The sequence below is a fragment of the Aquarana catesbeiana genome, linkage group LG03 (assembly GCF_042186555.1).
Source record: "Aquarana catesbeiana isolate 2022-GZ linkage group LG03, ASM4218655v1, whole genome shotgun sequence".
In the NCBI taxonomy this organism is placed as follows: domain Eukaryota; kingdom Metazoa; phylum Chordata; class Amphibia; order Anura; family Ranidae; genus Aquarana; species Aquarana catesbeiana.
Genome location: NC_133326.1, coordinates 403,136,562 through 403,153,123, shown reverse-complemented (window position 1 = coordinate 403,153,123; position 16,562 = coordinate 403,136,562). Strand labels below are relative to the sequence as shown.

Genomic DNA, 16,562 nt, shown 5'->3' with positions numbered 1-16,562 from the left:
CAATACTCCAAACATTTTTTGGTTTAGCAGGAAAAATTATATGTTGCAGAAAATTCCAAGCAATCTGGGGACACTTGTGTATATAAAAAACCGCATATGCAAAAAGAGTGAGGAAGTCAGCAATACTCCAAGTGGTTGGTTTAGCAGAAAAAAATATGTTGCAAAAAGTTCCAAGCAATCTGGTGACTCTTGTGCCAAGAAATAAACCGGTGACTTCTGTGCTCCCCCTATGGCTCCCCACTCACCAGCTCCTTATACCCCTACTGGGGTGATAGGCAATGTGGATTATCACAGGAAGTTCTCCAGATGGTCCCCTATGGTCTCTTTGGTAATGGCTCCTGGCACCACTATCCCAAGTCTTCCAGATCGATCATCTGTTCATCACAGCCTCTGTCACCATATCCAGGAAAAGGATCTCCAGGGATAAGTCCTCATATAAAGAGATAACACTCCATAGTGTAGTATGTTTGAATGAAAATGCTTTTATTAAAATCCCCATAAAACAAAAGTACTTCCCATGAGGGAATAACAGCTAAACAGCACTACACCATGCGTGTTGTATGGTACCCAGGAAGAGCCCCCTCGCAGCGTGCGGTCCAGCTGCGTTCCAGGCTCCCTGGTTCCGTAACGGTAGTGACGTAAGTGCGTAGCCCCGCCTTACGTGTTTCTTCATCAACGTTTTCAAAGGCGGCCCTAGGTTTTATTGTCAAAGCTTAACTAAATGACCTGAAGTTAGAAGCTGATTGGTTACCAAGCGCAGCTGCACTAGATTCTGAATGCTCCAGTTTTAGTAAATCTCCCCCCTAGTGTCCAAGTTGGCATCCCTGCATCCCTTGGAGTGCATGCCGCAAGCTGACACCGGAAGTGCGGTTCACCAATGCGTTCCAGCCACCACGTCTGGTTTTGCTATTACATCACTTCTGGCTTCCGGTCACGTAAAAATCTCCATGCTGGTCCCAGTTGCACATTAGGCCAGAAAACTGGTCAAACATTAGCAGAATCTTTTCCGCTATTCTGACATCCACCACTAGAGGGTCCTCCATTCCACTTAATGTTAAGCTTGAATGGAAGCTTTAGATCCACATCTTCATATTGTTCTCGTACTCCCAGGGGGGTGGGAGAGAGCAAGGAAGGGATGGGAGAGAAAGAGAGCTCCCCCCCTCCCCTGGGAGTAGGAGAACAATATGAGGATGTGGATCTAAAGCTTCCATTCAAGCTTAACATTAAGTGGAACAGAGGACCCTCTAGTGGCGGATGTCGGAATAGCGGAAAAGATTCTCGTTCATAATTTTTGCTGTTGATCCAAGATATTAAGGTGAGGGTTCTGTGTGCTCATTGATGGGATTTCATAACTTTTGCTTGTAAGATGTGCGATTTGTTTAAACCCACTTCAAAGGAACATTTTGGAAACTAATTGAAAATGTCTGAGTAGAAGAATTTCACCATATTGACTTTTACCTAATTTGACTTATTTATCAATGCCCCTGGATTGATTCACCAGTTCATTAATTAATTAATTGTACACTTTGTATTAATTGTATTTTATTTTAGCACTATTTGCACTTTATCTTTATTTGATAGCGGTAGCGCGGGATCAACATTTGATTGATATTCTTTTATTTATGAGTGTGATGTGAACACTGTTAGGTCCTGCTGCAAACTGCGTTCATATATTCGATTGCACTTTATTAGCACACACGCACTTTGGTTTTCTCACAATTTTTGGTAGTTTGGTTTATACATATATTAATTTATTTTTTATTTTATTAAATTATTGGAACACATCACAGTAGCGCGAAGGCCTTTCACATTTATATCTCTAGTAAACCCTCAAGCACACCCCAGGACCCCTTGCCACTAGATGCATTAAGTGCTGGAGGTGCCGGAACTGCGTTCCCCGTGTTCCCGCTGAAAATAAGCCCTGCATAGAGCACTTTTCATTACTGGAAGCTATAGTACAGTTTCCATAAATGGGGAGAGGGGACAGAAGTAACTGGCATAATCTGCACTCTTTATGAGTGCCTATGACAGACCCAATGGCTGTATTAACCTCCACACAACTGGAAGATTATTGCTAAATAGATGAATAGGGGGGGAAGAGTGGGCATATTTGGCACTTTTGACTAGTGTCCATGATAGGAAGATTACCTCTCAAGGGGCAGAGTATGGAAGATGTCAACTAAGAGAGCAGTCACCAGAACAAAGGGCACTTCTTATTCAAAGTAAGTACCATTCCTTGAAAAAAGTTTTTTTAATGAACTAAATGTAGGCTTTAACTGTCCAGTAAATACAAAAAATGAAACAGCAATTGTGAATGGTTTGGACCTTTAACATTGTTGTAAATTTAAAAGTAATTTATAATATTTTATATCTATGGCTTTAAATGAATGAATTCCTTTTTCGGGCACTTCCTGTTATCAGGATAAAACCCTGCCAACCCTGCGCTGTCACCCTGTAACATGTGCTTTTGGTGGTGGAGACTATCAGCAGCCATGCCACGCTGATTGCACTGATTGCACAGGCATATTTCACTATTCATCCAGAAGCTCACACACAAGTAATGCCATGCAGCTGCAGTTAGAGCAAGAGCATGTACACTGGAATGAGGCTGGAAGAGATCAGTGGTATTGGAATGCAAAAAATTATGAAAAAAGGGAGAAGATGGTATTTTCTGAAAGAGAAACAATATAATGGCAATTTTTATCTTACACGGTGCTTTAGCAAACTAAATGTCATCCAGTTATGGTTTACATCTACTTTAAGCTTGTTCACACTAGTAAGCTTAGGAATTAGATTGCATGCTCTCCAGGGTAGAGTAACCTAATAATTCTGTCATCTATGTTGAGCCCTAGTAGCACAGAATAAGCAGACCAAAACAGAGCTGTCAATGCTTCAAACAATTCATAGACCAAACATGAGTCCTGGCAATTTGGTGATATGGCTTTTAACGGCTCAACACTACCTTCTATACTCTGCACAACAGGAGTGAACAGACATCAGGTCAAATATATCATATTGCTACTTGCATGCAGCTGTGTAATTTATACACTTGCTCAGCTGGTAAGTAATTGAAATGTTAATCCTCCGCTGAAAAAAAAATGGTAAACTGAGGTTGTCATTTGTGAAATAAAGAAATCAAGCAATCAGGTGCAAGAATCCATTTTTATAAAAGCACAAAAGCGTCTGTAGATTTTTCTGTAATATGATGCCTGTGAACAGCCACCTTTTGACAGTTTAAAGAATAAATGTAGTATTATAGAAGCACTATAGTTCATAAATTACCTGGATTATTTAGAGATTATTACTTAATTACTAAACATAAAAGCATATCCTTTATGGAGAAGAAACTAGTTTTAAACAGGGCCAACCCGTTTGGACCTTGTAGCCTTGTCTACTCCATGGGGGTGATTTACTAAAAGCAACTAGGCTGTTCACTTTGCAAGGACATTTGCTTCAGAGGTGAAGTTTCACTTTGCTTGCACATAATTGGATGATGGTCAGCAAAGCTTTACCTCATTCACTAAGCTTTGGGGCAAAGTGCCCTTGGAAAATTAACAGTCTATTTGCTTTTAGTAAATCAACCTTCATATCTCCTATTCTCTTATGGAAGCTACACCCAGTCTGCTGCTGATCCACTTTTATATTTCTCTTTATTCTTCATAGGATGTTTGTTATTACAGGAACTCAATTTTTTAGTTAACCTTAGAAATACATGTGCATATGTTAACACCACTATCAATAATTGACAATGTCTATGTTTTATTACTAAACCTGTATATAGTGCACGTGTTTTAAAGTGAGGTACAGGCATACCCCACTTTTAAGTACACAATGGGGTTTATTTACTGAAGCTGGAAAGTGCAAAATCAGGCTCACTTCTGCATAGAAACCAATGAGCTTCCAGGTTTTATTACCAAAGTTTAATTGAACAAGCTGGGGTTAGAAGCTCATTGGTTTCTATGCAGCAGTGAGCCTGATTTTGCACTTTCCAGCTTTAGTAAATAAACCCCATTGTGTACTTAAAAGTGGGGTATGCCTGTATATGAAAGAACATGTTTACTCCAAGCATCCGATCACATGCAGAGTTTCAAAAAAAATTAACTTACCCTGAACATGACTAGATCTTTAACCACCTCAGCTCCAGGAGGTTTAACCATCTTCATGACCAGGCCATTTTTTGCTATTTAGTACTGCGCTACTTTAACTAGTAATTGCTCGGTCATGCAACACTGTACCATACAGAATTTATATAATTTTTTTCACACAAATTGAGCTTTCTTTTGGTGGTATTTTATCACTGGGTTTTTTTGCTTTTTAAATATATAAATCAAAAAATAAAAATGTTATAAAAAATATATATTTTTTACTTTCTGCTACAAAACATAGGCGAAAAAAAATCAAATGTCTTCATACATTTTGGCCAAAATGTATTCTTCTACAAGTCTTTGGTAAAAAAAAAAAAAAAAAAAATCCCAATAAGTGTATATTGATTCGTTTGCATGAAAGTTTTAACATCTACAATCTATGGTATATATGATGGAGTTTTTATCATTTTTTTCATTTTTATATTACTAATGGCACTGGTTGGTGACTTATATTGGGGCTGCGATAGCGCAATGATAAATTTGACACCAATTGACACTGAGTTGGAAATGACCAACTACCACTGACATCACCAGTGACAATAATACAGTGATCATTGTTAATACTATACACTGTCACTATACTAATGACACTGGCCGGGAAGGGGTGAACATCTCAGGTAATCAAGGGGTTAAATGTGTGCCTAACCATGTGTAATGTGTGCTGATTTTTACGTATCCCATGATTTGCAGGGATAAGAAACAGAGAGATTGTTCCCTCTGTACAGAGCCCTGTGTTGGTTGTCAACACAGGGTTCTGGGCTGTGGTTGGACACAGCCAATCAGCAGGGGTCGGCCATGAATAATTGGCCAGAACTTGCTGACAGACTACTGCTGTGTACAATTACAGCGGTTGTTGGCAGGAGGGCGTGCATGTGTGCGCCCTATACCCAGAAACAGGCAGCGATGTACCAGTATGTCTCTTTGCCTGTACACGTCACCTATCGGCAGTACATTGGGGGCAGGCAGGCAGGCTGAAAGGGGTTAAATCAAAGATTCACTTCATTAAATTATACTAAGGCCTCGTACGCTGGGGCCCATGTACCATGAATGGACCATTTTGTTCTTCCTTTTTAGACTCTAGGGACTGTATGCAGACAGCCAATTGAAGTCTATTAGGATTGGGCCACTTACCCACACACCCATCACATTTTGATGAGCAGCTGTGCAAGTGCAGTACACAGCACCTGGAGTCTAGACACTCAAAAAAATATGGATGTTCAATGTATGCAGGCCTCAGCACTCATATGAATGAAGCCTTAAAAAAATGCACGGTTTGTAAAGACAGACATGAAATAGTATCAACACTAAACGTGATCATAATGCACTATTAGCAAATATAAAGTTACAGACAAACAAGTAAAGAAGATTCTAATACAATGCACATGTAATGTTGCACGGACACTAAAATAATAAAGAAACCCCTTTGTAAAATTATTATATTTTATCTTTAGAGCTGTACCCTGTATGTACAGAGCAAAAATCCTTAGGACATTGGCGTGCTTATGTCATCATGTTTGAAGAGCAGGACGGGTACGAGAAAACATCACCATTCCAACAATTGTTGCAAGCTTTATGAGTCACAAGACAAGGTTTCACAAATTGAAAAATTATTTCTTTATTTTCCAGAACAGTTTTTTGAGGAAGAGCAGATAGAAGAAAGTCAGGATAGTGTTGCCTTAAGAGGAGTTTATGGGTAATCTCAATTAGCAACGAGAGATATTAAATTTCAAAATATAACTTTTGAGTTGTAATAGTTAGCCAAAACTGAACTTATAGACCTGCCCATACACCAACAAAATGTGCAGTCACCCTGGAGGATCAAGCATTATTTAGGTCTAATGCAGATATTTGCAAGCATTTTGCATTAACACACACACACATATATATATATATATATATATATATATATATATATATATATATATATATATATATATATATATTGCAATTATAGTTCTATTAACCAAAGTACTAGGGTTCTGTTTGCATAGATTATTACTGCACACATGTTGATTAAATTATACAGGCAATTGTCCTATAAAATGTAATATTTACCAAGATGTGATATCATATTTTGTGCAATACAGTTTCTTTTGTATATTCAGTATAAGAATAGTCCTGCCACTAAAATTTGCATGATTTTAGGAATTTATTATCATATATCATTTTTTCAACTATTTAATGTGCAGCATACATATCCATTCTCTAACAATGCCTATAGAGGTGTGTTTTAAGGGATTATTTTTATACACCCCTTATAAACCACAGTCATCGGCAGGTGACATATTGTTAATAGACACCAGTGACTGCAGAGACTAAAAGGGCCATGGTTTAGAATCACTGGACAATCATCAATATATTTACAGAGCTACACGCTTGTACACATGACAGCATCTAGTCCATATGTCTTGTAGCTCTTGTCACAGATGAATAAATTGATGCTGATTTAACTTTATTTGTTCAGCAAATCTGAAAATCTAAATGGATTTTTCAGCATTCTGCAACAATACATACACAGTTCTATTTGCCAGACCCTGTCTTGCTATGTGGGCAAACCTAAACCATGTTTGCAGTAATACTGCCCTTTGGATTATGAGAATATTGCCTTAACTCTATTTTTCTATTTAACAGATGCATTTTAATTGAAAGGGGGCTATTTAACTAAGCTACCTAAATGGTTTTATCCCCCAATTTCTTATTTCTTGTCCTGTCTGTGGCCCTTGAGAATGAGTGTTGGATAACAGTTACAGTGTTGGATAACAGGGTATGAAAAATTGTTTACCCTCTGTTTACCTTACCCTCTGTCTTGTAATACTGATGTATGAGCAAATATCATGTGCCTTCACTATCTTCTTATGAATATGGTTTTGTATATGCTGCCTAAACCTGGTTGATGTTATACTCTATTAAATAATGTATACAAAATTTTATATTTATATATATATATATATATATACAGTATATATATATATATATATTGTATACACACACATATATATATAAATATATATCTATATATCTATATATATATATCTATATATATATATAGATATATATCTATATATATATAGATATATATCTATATATATAGATATATATATCTATATATATATATATAGATATAGATATATATATCTATATCTATATATATATATAGATATATATATCTATATATATATATAGATATAGATATATATATTTGTTTTTTTTGTTATTTGTTTTTTTAGAGGGAAAATCAGTTGGCTATACACTATACAATGTCCACATGCAGTGGTTCAGATGCAACCCTACTATGTACTTTTTCCTAAAAATAAATAAACAACATTGCCACACTGAGAAGTCAGAATTATAACATATATGTGTGTTATTTTACTATAAATTGGGTCATGACAATAAGAGAAAAACTGCAAAATGAATAAAGCAGTTTAAAAAGAGTAACATGACATCCAAGAAGACCTAAATTAGCTAAAAATCCATTTATGTTTAATAAGAGATAGGAGGATGATGTGTTTGTGTACACTGTGATGAAGTTACTTTTTATCAGGTGAATTAAATCTATATTAAGTAAACAAGAGAAGTGCATTTGAAATGAATGTCACTGACAAAGCACTTTACTTAGAATGTTTTTTAAGCCATTATTGGCTCTTATTTATACTAGAGTATGTTATGTTCTCTGTTTGAAGGCCAAATTACAGCAGTGGCACATTTCTCCCAGACAAAATAAGGAAAAAATATAATGGCATGATAATTTCCACTTAAAAAATGTAACGGTGAAGTAGAGGGGAAAGTACATTTCCATTAAGAAGGTTATCTGCTTTATTTACAAAGGCTTTCACATAGTTTCTGTCAAACCAATAGTCAGCGTGTATGAATGTGCTCATCAATGTGTCTAACCAAGGCCTTGTCGACCGATTCCTTGTTTGTGATGTTTTAATAGCTTCACTAAAATGCAGATTGTGTATTATGTTTACTACTGTATATGCAGTAAGAAAGGAATTCACCTGTTTTATAAATTTATTGTGCTATTGTGCCTAGCTAGGGTCTGAATGCATTTTTATTACTAGCTTTTCACGTATGACAGAGAATGGATATATAATATATATATATGTATATATATATATATATATATATATATATATATATATATATATATATATATATATATATATATATATATATAATTTTCCAAAACTCTTGATAATTTTTTAGAACAAAACAAGATTTTACTTGGGAAGATAGGGATAATGTCAAACAAAAGTCTTAAGTCCGAAACGTATTTTGCACATCTTTCTCTAGAATCAATAATTACCTACACAACATCAAAAGTGGAGTGCATATAGGGTATGTATAAAAAGAAAGTTTGATGATGAATCTTAATAAATGTGCAGAAAATAGACTGATCCAAATGATACATTTCCTAGGTGCTGTGCTGAAACCAGCATTAAATAAGGGATGTAACTCAACCCCTGAACTGCTGGTAGTTTTTTCTACCCCCAACTGGCAACACAAAGCAACCACTTGTAACAATAAATGTTAAATCGATGATATATTTTCCACTTGTACTGATAGAAGCCTTTGTGTCAAATCTGTTTACCGAAAGTCTGCAAAAATAAAAGACTGTAAACTATATCATTCCCCCCAATGCAATCTTTAAAATGTCTGCCTTTTAATTAGTAAAATAACCAAGATTTGCTGGTTGGTAAATCTGTAAACTGTTATATTCAGAAAAATAACCTGTAATTTAGTACCAATAGAGCAGTATTTCTTTAAAAAATACTTTTCTAAAGCAAAAATATCAGTAATTATATTCAAAGAAAGAAATCGGTAAACTTGCACAAGATCAAGTTATGTGCCAAAACCTACCAAAAGCTCCACTTTCTACTTGATCACGACATTTAATTTGATTTTGGCCTGACTCCGTTCACAAACACTTCATATCAAGGAGTACGCTAGTAGCAGCCTAGTCCCAAAGCATGCTAGGTGGTTCCTATGTCACAAGCCGAAATGCGAACATTAGCCATTCCTCCAAACATTGCAAAAAAAACCATTAGGAAAAAGATAAGCAACTATTCATATGACTTATTTATTACTGGATTTTGCCTGAAGTTCTACTTTAAACTCCAAAGTACAGAGGTCTATGTTGTCCTTAAATGCCAGGAAAAAAGTGAGATGAAGAGGCTGCAGAGCCTTTCAACTGCTGTTGATCACACTACACCCTGCAGAACAGAGGTCTAAAACTCCAAATATGTATCTTTTTATGTTTTCCTTGGCTTGCTTTTTTTTAAGGCATTTTATATTAAGACTTTTCTGCAGCTTGTGTACCCATGGAGACAATGCTTAATATTGATTGAATGTTCAATCTGGCTTGCAATCATGCCAAATACGAAATCTTATTGGGGGGATCAAAAATTGATATACATTTCTCCTGAATGTTACTGGTCATTTAAGGTGAACACAGTCAAGGTGGAAAATTACATCTGAAACACCTTTCCCAAATTAACTTGGTCAAGCCGAAAAACTGGCAAATAGAAATATACAGCATTTCTATGACTTATGATATATTACTGAATTATATATACACCTCACAAAGATGATACATTGCAAGACAAACATATACTCCAAAAAGTATCTGTTTTAAAACTACACATAATTTTTGCATTCAAAATCGATCAGCTGAGGAAAATATTTAAGTGCATGAAAAAATTCGAGGAAACTTTTTTTTGAATAATAAAAAAACAATGTATCTATTATGATCTATATTTTGTACCCATGCAGTGAAACTGCCCATGTATGACATACTATCAGTTGCAGCTCAATAAAATATTACCACATGAGGAATAGTTTAGAAAATAAGATTTTTGGGATTTTAACACAGAAAAATTAAACACGATGATTTACTAACATTTGGCATAACAACGAGCTACAATAAGTAACACAACTCAATCTTTTATTAGTAAGAGCCAGTTTGATAATTGTACTAAAATTCAAGGTACATTTTTTTAATAGTTAATAAAGAATGATTCAAATTTCCAAAGCGTTCTTGCACACTGATAAGGTTTTCTGTGCAAGTGGTGATATGTTAATTAAAAACACATATATATATATATATATATATATATATATATATATATATATATATGTAAAAAAAAATCATATATCCAAGGTGTATTGTCTTTGATGTACTACACCATACATTGATATACAAAAAAGCACACACATAGCAGAGAATACATACACTGTGGACTGCAGAGCTGTCAGTTGCTGTTATATGTCTACAAATAAATACTTGTGCAGATAGAGGTCAGTGCTTACTTGAAATTGCATCAGTAAAATATCCATCTATGCAGTGCGATTATATTCCTCTGGGACGAATTTCTCATTTTACCACAAAGACTCCTATCATAACTGTTTCATATCAAGAAGTACTTCTGATTTTCAGGTTACCAGCAAAATTCACATTAAGTTTATTCTATTTTTATCCTTCGCATTGAACTTCACAAAGTTGTCTATGTACCTGCTTTTCCTGATGCTTAGAAACACTACCAGTCAAAGCTACATGTAGTTATTTGCACTGGGTAATCTGTAACATCCTTTTGTAGGTCTTTGTGCATTTTAATATGTCTCTGATGCCAATCAGCCTATTAATGTGAGCATCTGCCTGAAGCCCCTCAATAGCCATTTCAGGCTCCTAACACACATTTTACTTTGCTTACAATTTGTAGATAATGTGTGTTCTGCATTTCAATTAGCCACTTAAATGGCTGATTACACTTATCAAAATGTTAAAGTGCTTGGCAGGATTAAGCAGTTACTTCACCTTATATTCTTATATGTCATAATGTTAACAAATATATAGAGGACCAAAAGAAAAACAAAAAAAACAAAACAAAACAAGAAGCAGCCCATTCAAATCTAGACAGCACAGCGGCACCCTCAAAATCTTCGAATAAAACACAAAGGGAAGGTTTATTACATTCTTGAGATTAATCACCCACTCAGGTAAGTGGTAACAGCAGGTAGTGCTAGGTTTTACTTTGCCTTTCTAATCCAAATGCTTTATGTTCCTACATAGTTAAGCCTTTCTTTACTCTCTAGCAACATCTACTGGTAAAGTAACGAGAAAGCTTTCATACAGAAACACAGGCAGGTGTTACTGGTACTGCACCTTGCTATAATTTGCCTTCATTCCTCTAAACTCCTGATTGTATTCCGTATAATTGCTTTAACAGTAACCTCACATAAAACAAGTGCGCTATTAAAATATTCACAGCTGCAGGTGTTCCTTTAGACATATACATAGCAGCACGCTCTACATATGTATCACCATAGAATGAAACGAGTAGTATTGCTGTTACAACGATACAATGCTTCAAGGATGAAACAGGTGTGAGCACACCCCCCTCCACTATGTGTGAATGTAAGAGTGTATTACATATACATAACATCTACACATAAACTCACATATATGCACAATGCTTGCATAATGTAATAAGATAAAAAAAAATAAGCATTAATAAAAAGCACATACAGATGTATAAACACAAATACAAGCACAACATACAGAAATAGCGTTCAGTGAGAATTCAAAACACGGTGAGCAACTCCGTAAAAGGAAAAAAAAAAAACGCTTTTTGATGCTCATCACATAGACCAATAATCTATTCACATTTACAACCTTAAATGCACAAAAATCCTTTAGCATTAACAGGGATTTTACTAGAACACTTTAAAGAAACCCATTCATTCTCCTGAGCTTCTACCTGCGCTGTCTAAAAATAAAATACCTCTAAATTTCATGGAAAGCAGACCATCGAAGCACAGTTTTGTTTCAGAGCATATGGGATGCCATTTGGCATGAGAGCTACTACAAAATCTAATAATCAAATGGGAACAATGTTTTCTATGAACTCATTCAGTACTGAAGTGCCCTGCTGCCTACTGATGTTGCAGGCCCATCAACATCTCATTGGGTTAATGTAAAAACAAACTCCTATAAAATACCCTGATGTGATGCCTGCTCCACTACAGCAAGAATGTCAACAACGTTAATGCCAAAAGCAATCTAACACATTTATTTCAAACTTGAAAGTACGGTCCTTTAAAAGGGAACATGCTATTCTAAGTTACTTCCTTGAACTATAGAAACTTGCCGTATCATGGGATTATAATTATATCTCTTGTTCCTGTATGCAGTGAAAGCCTGATAGGATTAGAGGACAATACTGGATATTCAGGGAGAAAAAAAATCAATGGGTGCCTTGAAAGCTGGATAATCAAGATACTTTTTGTGAGCAGAGCTATGCTAGGTCAACTAATTTATCATCGCATTCTTACATATGCCAAGTGCACTATGTATATCCAGCTGCCACTAATATTCAATGCATACTGAATAAAGCCTGCATTTTGCTACTTTTTGGTATGGAAATTTCATGGTTGGCACCGTTTCCTCATTTAAAGAAAAAAAATCACATTGTATACAAAAAATCATATAGCCAGCCAAATTCCAACCAGCACCTGTCTCTTTCCTTAAGTTTATTTCAACAAATTCAGCTCTTCCTATTCAAAATGCGTACTACAGAAAATACTTCAATTTGCCTAAACTGCAGTTGTCCAGCAACTAAATTTCCCAGCCAAAATGAGCATATTACCCCATCATCATAGTATTTACGCCATCGCTAAAAACAGTAATATAATGCAATTAATGCAATCAAGACGTTAGCATTCATTTTCACTTGCAATATTTTTGGCAAAAAAAAAAAAAATAACATACTTGAAACATCTACATAGCTTGCAGAATAAATCAATACATGCATCACATAAACATGGTGAAATATAAATACAAATTACAATTGATGCAGCTTTAAATAAATTATAAATCTATTTTCCATCTGATGCAGGCTGGTGGCTCAGAAATGTACTGTGTATATATAATGTGATGCTTCCTAGGCAACTGTTTGCCAAGTCTACATAATATGCAGTTTCAGTATTATCTCTAAATACAAATGCCGTATGGAGCTTGTGCAACTAGGCAGGAATCAGATAAGCATGAAATAGGCTGCAAGATATATGGGAGACAGATTCTGAAGAATTATCCTATTGTATCCTAAATAAATATTGTGGCTTCTATCCCTGCTGCAGGCATGCTTGTTTGTCAGGGATGGAATCACAATCAGTCTATAGAAATGTACAGGGAAAAAAATAAAACAAGGGGATGCCTTTGTATGATACAGCAGCGGAGACACAATGCAATCTTACCTGCCTCTGATGTAGGCTTCCTTCCCTTATTAGTCGGCTGAAGCATTGCTAGCCGCCCCTCTATCCTGTATCCGTAAGGATCTGCACAGCTACAGTAAGTCCTTATGCTTGCTCGAAAACACTTGCAGCAAAGTGTCTGTTTCTGTTTTTATTCCTGCTTCTTCCTCCTTTTTTTTTTAAGTCCCCACTACAGGAGGGAGAAGGGGAGCGATGTGACACCAGCTCAATCTTGTGCAAGAGTGAAAAGGCAGCGGAGAGGCTCTGGATTCAACTGAGCTTCACACATGATTAAAACTCGCCTGAGAGGCTGCGAGCTCTGGCTAAAGCACCACTAGGCGTGAGTACAAGAGGAGAGGAGAGGGACGAGTCAATGGAATGTGACAACATATGTGAATCAAAAGACACAATGCAACGCCACAGATAGGTACAGTAAGGAAAAAGTCACAGGCAGAGGATAGGTGGGGAGATGAACAATGTAAGAAAACATTAATACAGGAATGCAAAATGAATTTACAGCATCATAGCTGAACACATTTTTCAGTGGTATTCCTTTGCTTGAACGTACATTTCCTTTTTTCTTTTTTTTTTTTCCTTCTTTCATACTTCTCTTCTTTACTCCCATTTTTTTTTTTAGCCTGGAAAGCTGGGACAATGCATGTGCATTAGTGTTGTTGTTATTAGATGACTGACAGGTTAATGTGCAGCATTATATCTTATAGTGTTTTTAGATGACTTTGTGAGCAATTTTGTCCACATTTGTATTCGGGCAGACACCATATATCAATAATCTGTCAATATACACTGAGCGCTCAGTGCAATTTGCTTGTCTGAGAATTGTGAGTTAAAAATGACTAACTTCTAATGGCTAAAATACATGCAGTATGTATGTGTACTGTATGTATATATATATATATATATTTTTTTTTTTCAATACACTATATGTATGTTTATATAGTATATGCTATATATACAGTATATTATATATAAACACACAAATATATATATATATATATATATTCAGGCAGAAAAAATAATTAAGCAGTATTAGAGGAAATTATTAGGCGCAGTGACAACTCATTTTAATTTTGTCATGCATTACATGGGAGGTCCTGTAAATACATAACATAGGATGCACCTGCTGAAACAAATCCCTAAAAGAATTTTTTTTTTTTAAGTTTGTCTGCACGCATTACTATCTATTCAGTTAAATACTTCATTCAACAGCACTCACAAATGTCAGAGACTCATTAAAAACACAAGACATTTGAAAAAAAAGAAAAAATGGACAAATGCACAACATTCAAAGCCTGTCATACTTTATATAAGAAGCTGCATGCATATTTCAGTCGGTCTTTGAAGCAAAATCACAATGGTATACTATTGGGCTGAATCATTCTATACAAAACATATTCATTATGAGTTTTCGTCTTCAAAATGCAGACCTGTCAGAGTACAAAATGAAATGAGGTATCAAGAAAGCTTCTGTGTCTTGTTATTCCACCGAACGCTCAGATCAACATTGCACGTTTCATTTTAAAAAGGGGAGCCATTCCATCAGTGTCACCTGAAATATATGTCTTGGGCTCATTTTTTGCCAACCAGGCAATGTGGCATCTGATCACAGTGTGCTTGTTGTACCTGTTATTACCAGGCAGTTCTGTCCACATAATAGTAAACCTAAAAACCTGCTAAATCACCATTGGCATTAAATGTTCATTCCATTCAAGCACATTTTTCTTTCCATTAGTACTTGTGTACAACAGGCCAGCTCAGTGTACAAAATTCTGAGGTTGCCAGTAATCTCTGATGTTTGAGTCCCCGTGTTCCAAAACCTATTAGAATGTGTGTCTTGGTGTTTCAAACATAGCTGCTGGATTTCCATTAAAAACATAGAAGATGTGATCTAATTTTTCCATACTGATGCCCACACATAGCAGCATATTGGTGCTGACTACCAGCTTATTGTCTGTTGTGTCCTGCTACTGGTGGTGCAGGAAGCTATTCCCACGTCGATCAATGGATTGGTATAATCAGCCTGCCCATAGATGGATTAAATCTTGGCTGGTTCCTGCTGAACCGGCTTAATTTCGATCCATGTGTGGTCAGCTTAATACTTAAAGACTTAAAGTGATTCTAAATGATCACCTTGTATAACAACCTATTCAATTTACAATAGAAATGAAAGACAAAACATTTTTGGATAGATATAAAAAACATTATAAATTCCTTTCTTCCCTTTTTTTTATAAATTATCACATTCCCTCTGTTCTAAGCTGCATAAGAGCTTGGGGGGGGGGGGGGGAAGCAGCACATGAGCTTCTCAGTGAATGACTGTGCAGGGAGGGCATGTCAGGACAAGTGTGATCATTGGAGCAGGATGAGTTCCCAACATATCTAGAGAACTGACCATGTTGTGCTCTCCTGCTTAGTGTGGTCAGTTTTTAATAGTAAAGCAGGGGGACTGGCAGGAATACCAGGGATTTCACACAAAGGAAGCATTACAAAGAGAACAGGATACTTTCTAATACAAGTACATGGTACAGCAGGCACATATCAGGAATTTGAAATGTTGGGGAAACAAACGCTTTAAGCCTAGTGTACACTACTAGTCTCAAAAATTGACAGCTCAGGTGGTCAGAGCCGCTGCACTAACAATCTGATGTTAGTACAGTGATCTCCCCTGCTGTGCTATTGTGTTCTGACAGGGGGACTGCAGTCCCCACCAGAACACTCCGGTCAGCGGTCATTGGCTGAGAGCGCTGATGTGGAGCCAGTTGGTAGACCTTTTTCAGTCATGACCCTTTGACAGAAGATGTCTGGTCGGCTTCTGTGAGACCAGCTACCATACACACGGGCCGAATGTCAGGCAGTTTTTAATGAACTGGCCGATGCCGCCCGCCATTCAGCCCATGTGTAGTAGGCTTTAGTTTCAATCAGATTTTAATTTCAATTAGCCAGAATGGAAAATAATTAATTGTTTTGCATTGATCAGTAGCACTGGGATACCTTGTTTATGAATATAATATGATCATATTTCCTTAAAACAGATTATGAAACAGAGATGTAATTGATAAATTATTAACATTTATTGGAATTTATTGTTTACAAGGGTTGGTATAGTCTCTTTGGGGTATATTTACTAAAACTGGTGAGTGCAAAATC

The 16,562-nt window shown here is 36.0% G+C and overlaps 1 protein-coding gene across 6 annotated transcripts in view; it reads right to left on the bottom strand.

The window, feature by feature from the left end:
* TENM2 (teneurin transmembrane protein 2) overlaps positions 1–13,815 on the bottom strand; it is a 2,056,834-nt gene extending 2,043,019 nt beyond the window's left edge. For 5 of the 6 annotated variants that reach the window (XM_073620701.1, XM_073620700.1, XM_073620703.1 and 2 more), the window contains exon 1: positions 13,401–13,814. In XM_073620701.1, the coding sequence (XP_073476802.1) occupies positions 13,401–13,446 (46 nt within the window). In that variant the 5' untranslated portion in view covers positions 13,447–13,814. Of the gene's footprint in view, positions 1–13,400 lie in introns of all 6 variants that reach the window. The other variant, XM_073620699.1, reaches the window with a different exon arrangement.
* Positions 13,816–16,562: the final 2,747 nt, after the last annotated feature.